The 8,025-nt window shown below is 44.3% G+C and overlaps 1 protein-coding gene across 1 annotated transcript in view; it reads right to left on the bottom strand.

The window, feature by feature from the left end:
- Positions 1 to 5,959, bottom strand: part of MFSD2B (MFSD2 lysolipid transporter B, sphingolipid) — a 34,697-nt gene extending 28,738 nt beyond the window's left edge. The window contains exons 1-3 of the mRNA XM_065731084.1: positions 5,724 to 5,959; positions 5,085 to 5,550; positions 513 to 629 (exon numbers count right to left, since the gene is read on the bottom strand). Of these exons, the coding sequence (XP_065587156.1) occupies positions 513 to 629; positions 5,085 to 5,550; positions 5,724 to 5,959 (819 nt within the window). The remainder of the gene's footprint in view (positions 1 to 512; positions 630 to 5,084; positions 5,551 to 5,723) is intronic.
- Positions 5,960 to 8,025: the final 2,066 nt, after the last annotated feature.

The following is an 8,025-nucleotide window of genomic DNA, read 5'->3' on the forward strand; positions in this document are numbered from 1 at the left end:
TGCAATTTGGCCTCATCTCCCTAAAAGTCTTTTCTTCTACCCTATAAAACTTATCTATCTCACCTAGTTACCATGTGGCCATACAGGACCATTCAAGCCAATAAAAAATGCTTATGGAGTCTTTTTCTTTGTTTCTCTGTTGTCCTAGAATTCAGCTGGAGCAGCTGAAAGTCATATGAATGGGATGACTCCTACTGCTTTGTTTCACCAGCTCTGCTTCTGCACAAACTGGCAGTGGAGAACCTTCAGGAAGGATCACTCAGCTTTCTTTGCAAAGAATAGTTACTAATCATAAAAATGTTGGCCACTTCAAGGCGGAAAGGAAACCAGTGAAAATAAAGAAACGTTTCCAGAGAAGTTTATGCACCTTCCAGGATGCTGAACATCTAAAGGCAAGGCTAACAAGAAAATGTAAAAGCATTATGAGCTATTTTACCTTTTATAGTTCTAGGGACGTTGTTAATGACATCAGAGCTGAGGTAAATTTGCAGTCTGTAAAGGTGTCTACTTACATGGGCTATTTCCAGCAGGTAGATCTGCAGGAAGAAGGAAGCTGCGCTCCCTGCCACTTGATTTGGGGTGCCTCCTATTGCAAAGCATAACTTGCTACAAACTGACAGCCTGTATTCCTGGGCAAGAACAAACAGAACAACTGATGAGAAAACCAAGGTACGCAAATAGAAACAACAGAAATCCAAAGTTGAAGTCTGAGGCCAACACCAACATTGGGTATTTGCTTCACGGGTATTTCATTAACAAACCCACACGCCCTAACTCCTACCAACATTGGAATCTTTTTTTTTTTTTTTTTTTTTTTTTTACAGTTTTGCTCCTTAATTGAGCATCTGAATAACAAACACAGTTTTCTGGCAATGGCATCTACATTTGCCTACCCACTTCTCATAGGCTATTAAAAAGGAACCCATTTACAGGCAAGAAGAAACAAAATGGATGTGGCCTGGAGCGTTTAATTCAGATGTTAATAACGCCAGAATCTTCTATTTTTTTTCCTTTTAAAATAATATCTCATGTGAATCTGTCAGACAACAATAATTGGCACATGCTTTCCTACCACAATAATTAGACAACGTTCAAAGAGGTGGAAAATTTCTACAAAGGCAGAATACATTCCAAAGACTGGTGTCCCATTCCTTCCTCAGTTTGCCACAAGTTCCTGGTGAGTCTCTTGCAGACTCACCTGACTCTCTGTATCTTCTTCTTTTCTTATTTTTTTTCACCAGTGAAAATCGGCATGAAACTATGCTCTTTCAGTTGCATTTTGATGCGTTTGAAAAGTACCATAAGTATCCAAGAATATTCTTTAATAGAACTGACAAATAAAGGTATGATAAAAGCTGAACGGAAGGTTTAAAATTCAGAATTAAAAGACAAAATATGTACAGTCTAATAGAAATTCTAATGAAAAATGCTGTGCTTTCCACTAGTAAAAAATACCAGAAAGCTTTTAAAAATATCTCAGAATTAATTTAGCAATGTGAAACTCCAAGTATCAGAAGAAAGTGGCTCTATGAGTCCTGCATTCCCTTCGACTAAGTGTTGAGAAGTTTCACACATATTCCATCCCTCCTTAATGACTGCTGTCAGGAGAAGCCAGAAGAGCAGCAGTGTTAACCTTGCCTCTGCTCTGTGTATGAGCTGAATACACAAGCCCTAAATTCTTTCATTAGATCAGGATAAAATAGAGATATGGTAATGAGGTCCCAAATGATGATACTGTTCGGATGCATTACCACGCTTCTGAATGTTACAAAATGTACTCAGCAATATCATTTTCAATACTTAATAGAGGTTTGGTAAGTTTTAGATCTCCAGACAGAGCCTCTCATCTTCTAATTGTTCTCCTTTGAACTGTTTAATCTGAGTGGGTGTGAGGAGGTGAGCAGTACCAGGACACTTCCCTTGTTCTGCATCTACAGAGAAAAAGCGAAAAGTCTCAGGCTTATCACAGCTCTCATTACTGGTTTAGTTACATGTACAACACTTCTGTTAGAGGTGGCATCCCAATACTATGTCTACACCAAGTGAACAGTGTCAGGGCCCAACTGCAAATTGGTGTCACCGCAGCAGGCCTTGCTTTTACTCCAGATGGGCGATTTCTGTCCTCCCAGAAAAGAAAAATAGGAGAGTGATAAGCACGAGGCAGACTTCATCAGAGCAATTCAGTGTTCAATCTGATGTGAGACTTTAAGTGCAATGAACAGTGGATACGTACCAGCAATCCACTTTTCATGCACAGGTCCTGTGACACGTGAGCCACCTGCAGAGCCCTCAGGGCTGCTAACCCAGTTCATTTGACTTGCAACACATTTCTCATAAGCTTTGCTCCTGAAGCTGACTACTTTCAAACCCGATCACACTGTTTTAGTCATTCCCTTCTCCCTCCCTCCCTCCATCCTCCCAGAAATTCAATTACTTTGAAAGTTTATTTTCCTTTCACTCCTTCCCTTCTGAGCTCCCAGTTCACTCCCAAACAAACTGAGAAAACCCTTCGATCCGTAATGCTGCCTTGCTACTTATTTTCCTAGCCGCTGTCCATAGCTGAGGTCAGGGTAATGCAGGAAAAGGTGTGGATCTTAATAATTTCTCTGGGTGGAAAAATGTCACCGACTGACATTCATTGATGCTTGCTGAATGTTTTTGAAGTCAGCTCAGGGAGATGGTGGATAGAGCATTTCAGCAGTAGTGATTGCAGAGCCCCTCCACTGGTGCAGATTGTTCATGGCTGGTGAAAATGTAATGGTGGTGACTACATTGAAAAATAGCGTTTTGTAACTGAGAATTTGCTCTGTCAAATAGTGCTATTGTGCTCTTTGTATCTGTTATAATTTCCATGGAAATAAATAGGGGGCATTATTTTCAGAGCTACCTATACATATCACAGAAAATATACACATGAATAACACATTCTGTGGAGATTACTTAGTTCATTTTAAACTTGCTGCTTGGTACCACCTACTGCAAATAATCATTCACATAATTACTCAAACTCCACATTATATTCCATCATCTCTCTTTGTTTTCCTGTTTAATTTTATTGTAATCATTATGTTTTCTAGCTCAATATTTATGAGGTACTGTTAAAAACTAAAGCAAACCTCTGTACCTGTGAAGTGAAACTGTTCCTTCCTTCTAACTTATGGGGCCAACAGTTAAGATTAGAGAACGTGACAGAATCTGGGAGAGTAAACCTTCCCAGCCTTCGTTGGGATTGCATGACACCAGAAATTGTCTTGAGAATCATAGAATCATTCAGGTTGGAAAAGATCTCTGAGATCCCCAAGTCCAAGCCCAACCCAGCCCCCCATGCTCACGTCCCTCAGTGCTACATCCCCATGGTTCTGGAGCACCTCCAGGGTCGGTGACCCCACCACCTCCCTGGGCACTGCATCACAGCTCTTTTGGAGAAACGCTTCCTAATATCCAACCTAACACTCCCCTGATGCAACTTGAGGCCATTACCTCTCATCCCAAAGGACAAGAAGGCTGAAAAGGCACCTGTGCAGAGATAGCAACCACAGCCTGGCTGTGAGCAGCTGAGGGAGGTTTTCCCCATTATTCTGATGACCAAAGTCACTGCTGCATTGCTACCTCGAGCAGCAGAAGTGGACTGATTTCTGCAAAAGCTGGAGAAAGCTTTTGCACCTGTGTAAGTTTGCCTGTAAGCTTAAAGTACTCCAGAAAACAGAGAACTGAATGTTTGAGCAGTAGTCAAAATTGGAGCAAAATACAAAGCGGCTGTACTCAAAATTCTGCTGTGAGAACACAAATCACATCAACACTCAATTGTTTCTTCAAGTTTTGGAAGGAAGGTGAGAGGAGTGGGTGGGAGGGTGAGAGAAAGGAAGGTGAAATTAGGATATTTTTCACTGTCAGATTAACTTGAAAATTCTGTGGTTGTACATGCCCCAGTCGTATCAAAGTTTGTTTTGTTTCAAGGTAAACCAAGACAGCATAACAGCTGAAACATTCGATGTTGCTCTTTATTAAATAGAGTATATTCTTACATAGCAAGTAATGCACTGTAGCTCCTTTAATTTAATTGTCTTCTGAGTGAAGCCATATTTGGTGCTTCATGTTTTCTGCTCCCCAACAGTACAGAAATTATCATAACAAGTCATCTTAAGCAAAAAATAAGTCTTGATAACACTGAAAACAACTCTGCAATGGTGTGAAGATATTTCATGAACAGTATGGGCACAAAGGTCTGCTGCAGGCAGCTTTGGTCTGAAGCTGTTATTTATCAGCTATGTCCAGAACCAAGGCAACATATAATTTAAGAACAACAAGAAGAGAAACCAAAACCTGGAAGTCCCAGATAAACCCTCATTTATCTGAGAAACAATGACCATGCAGCTAACAAGGAGCAGCTTTTGAGTCAGCTTTTCTCTCCGTGTAGCTTTAATAGTCAAAGCTGCTGTTCTGTGAGCAAGCGTAAACCTTCCTCTTACATTACAAGCAGAAGTGCCACTGTTGCAGGTGGGACCCCTAAGCCCTCACATCAGCCATCTTGAAGTCCCTCTTTGGTTTGTTAGGGACATCATCAACCTGATCCAGCACTTGATTTAGTGGTTGGCAAACCTGCCCGTGGAAGGAGGTTGGAAATGGATGATCTTTGAGGTCCCTTCCAACCCAAAGCGTTCTATGATCAGCCCACCCCCGAGCAGAGGAAATAGCAGCAATAGGGCTCCGATGCAGACAAGTGGAAAGGGCACACCAAGGCTGGATGCAGCAGTAGGTTCCTGGAATGCTCTTCTAGCTGCCAACAGCACAGATCCAAGTGGCTGTGTGAGCCAGAGGTGGCTTATCCTTGTTCAAAATGCTCAATTTTCCTCTGTGAATCCCCCCCCACTAGTTTGGCAGCCCCCTAAATTCACGCCAAAACTGCTTGCGCCCCGTGCTGCTGAGCCCCACGGTTTGCCCATCACTCAGACCCTGCTTTAAAGCCTCCACGTTTGCCTGATGCCCCAAAGACGCACAGGGGGCTGCACTCACACTCCGGCCGCCCCTCGCTTCTGACCCCACGAGCACCGGGGGTGGACGGCAGCACCGGGAGCGCCTCACACCTGCAGCCGACGGGGAACGGCTGCCTGAGAGCCCTTCCAGCTCTCTCCTGCTACAGACACGTGTGCCTGGACGGGTGGATCTTCTCGATGACGGAGGGGCTGAGGAGATTCGCTCACGTCCCTCCGTGCCACGGGCTGCCCCGACGATCCCCCCGACGTGCGCGCTCCCACCGCACCGAGGGCGACACCGCCCCTCACAGCGCTGCGAGGGGCGGCTCGGGACCCCCGACGGCCGCCTTCTCTCCTCGGAAGCCGCTTACCTCCTCCGGGCGCTCCGTGCCATCCTTCGCAGCCCCTGCCATGGTACCGCGACGGCAAAGCCCCGTCCGACACCTGCGTGCCCGGGCCGGGATGGAGAGGGCGGAGGGAAGGACAGGGAGAGCGGGCGATGCCCTCCCCCTCCCGCCCGCAGTGCCCGCGAGGGACGAAGGCGCTATCGCTGCCCTGCAGGCTGCCGCGCTCACTTCTGGGTACCAGGAGTCACGTAGCAAAGTTCTGGAAGAAATAAGTGCTAAAAGCCATCCCAGCTCGACACCACAGCTGTTTTCTGGATGGGTCTTCAGCACATAGCCGAAACCGTGGCTTGAACGTTCAACTGTTAAGGTCGTTAAGAACAATAAGATCCAACCGTCAACCTACTCCTGTGACCACTGCCGAGCACAGTGGATCACCACCTCCCCAGGCCTGCTAACTACACTATTCCTGATACAAGCCAGGGTGCCGTTGGCCTTCTTTGCCACCTGGGCACGCTGCTGGCTTACATTCAGTTGGCTGTCATCTAAAACCTCCACATCCTTCTCTATGCAGCTTGCCAGCCACTCTGCTCCATGCCTGCAGTGATGCAGTACCCAGCACTTGGTCTTGCTGAACTCCATGCCGTGGGACTCAGCCCATCAATCCAGCCTGTAAGTTTGCAGGTTTCATTTAAAGAAGAGTAAAGCATTTAGATTGCAAAGCATCCTTAGGGCTAAGGGCAGGTGCTGGGCAGCTCGGTGCCTTATCCCAGCACGGTGACCCAAAAACACTGAGCTAGATGAAAGATGGAACATTTGTAACTTCAGAATGCTCAACATTCAAACTCAGTGTATAGATTCTTCACTTTCTCTTCAGGCACTGCATCCAAAGCAGCAAATCTTCGTTAGCTACATTTGCAAAGGAAAAACTAGATAAAATACTTCCTTTCTCCAATGCACAATAGGTGTTTAGAGCACGGAGCAGCAGATCAGCTGCCTGTAGTGCCTGGACAGCCTCATCAGTCTTTACAAATTAATCAAATAGCTCTGTATTCACTCCAAAGATTTTTGCCCAGTTAGGAAATCAGTTACCCAATCACAGTTGTCTGTTTTGTTACTTTTTTGCCCAAAGGCACTTTCTGGTCTAATATAAAACGGCGCTGCCTGCACTGCTCTGACTTTTGAGACATGTGCTCCCATTCTATAATGAAGATCATTCCATTTTTTCCACAGCACTTCAAACTGCAAACACATTCCAGTCTACCAAAGCTGGAAACAACCAGTAAGCACTTCATATAGCTGGACAGAATCGAGCCACCTGACCTCTTAAAACACTGGGAACAGAAATGAATCCATGTTGAAATACTAAACTCCTTTCCAAAATAGTTGAACTACTTTACCTAAGCACTGCATTTCCTCCTGTTAAATTCAATCGTACATAAATGAAAAGGTCACATAAATGCTTAATTTCTAAGTGCAGTAGTACACTGCTACTTTGAGGTTACATGCATCTTTTAGGTAAGAACAGCTGTTTACAATCAAGTATGTGTGGTTCTCTAATAGTCACCTTTACATCGAGACAAATCCAAAAGCACTGATGAAAAGAGCTCCCTGAACAGTGGCCCTCACGAGCTAAGGGCTGAATATACCTGTCTGCAGGTGACCTGTCTCTCAATTTCATCAAGGTGCTTGGGTATTTTCTCCTGCCACTGGAGCTCTGGTAGGCTTTGCATGCAAACAAAACCTGAAAGATACAGTAACACATGAGGTTTTACAGCACTACAAACAGATCATTTCAGATATCTGCTTTTCGAATACACTGAGTAGTTCTTTGTGCAGCTGACTTTCATTTGGCTGTCCTTGAATGTACTGTGTGTGCTGCAGCACCAGCACAAGATGCCCAGAGAGGTGATGCAGTCTCCTTGGAGATTTCTAAGAGCCACCTGGATGTGGTGCTGGGTACTCTGCTTTGAGTTCCCTGCTCAAGGATAAGATGGACCAGATGGACCCACTGAGGTCTCTGCCAACCTCAGCCATGCTGCTATTCTGAGAGAGATTCTGGAATGAAATTAACAGTTTTATGCTCCTGTAAATGAAATAAATGCGTCCTTAGCAAGAAGTAACAGGACTTTTAGAAATAATTCAAGCCATTTCAATTAAATACTTTTCTATTTTAATTAAGAACAGTAAAACCCAAAATTAACTTTAACCACACAATAGGGTTCAACTCTGACGATCTCCCATTTATGTCAGTAGCACAAACTAGTCAGCATTTATTGAAGGCCCCGAGAAAGTCTGAACCTAGAGACTCTAGGTCCATTCACAAACACAAGTGTGACTTAACACAACTGGTACAAAATATATATTTAGTTCTTAACATTCTCCTTTAGCAAAACACTGAATGGTTGGGTACAAATCTTACACCAAAATACAGGAATGACATAAATAAGATTTGGATGGAAAGGGAGTGAGGTGGTAGAGAAGAAGCCTCAGCTTTCAAATTCAGATTTTGGATACCTTTGAAATACGCAGTTAATGTCTCAACCAGATGGCTGATTCAGGACAGAGACAGATATGCAGTACAAAAACAATTGTGTCCCTCTAAGCCACTTCACCTGTGTGGCAAACTCAAGAAAAACTGCAGCTTCTCTGTGAGGAGGCTAAAAGCCAGACAGGGTGATGTTAAACTCTCTGTAAGACACCTGTAG

Source organism: Cyrtonyx montezumae, unplaced genomic scaffold (genome assembly GCF_038088225.1).
Source record: "Cyrtonyx montezumae isolate F1298 unplaced genomic scaffold, pur_monq_1.0 scaffold_13, whole genome shotgun sequence".
In the NCBI taxonomy this organism is placed as follows: domain Eukaryota; kingdom Metazoa; phylum Chordata; class Aves; order Galliformes; family Odontophoridae; genus Cyrtonyx; species Cyrtonyx montezumae.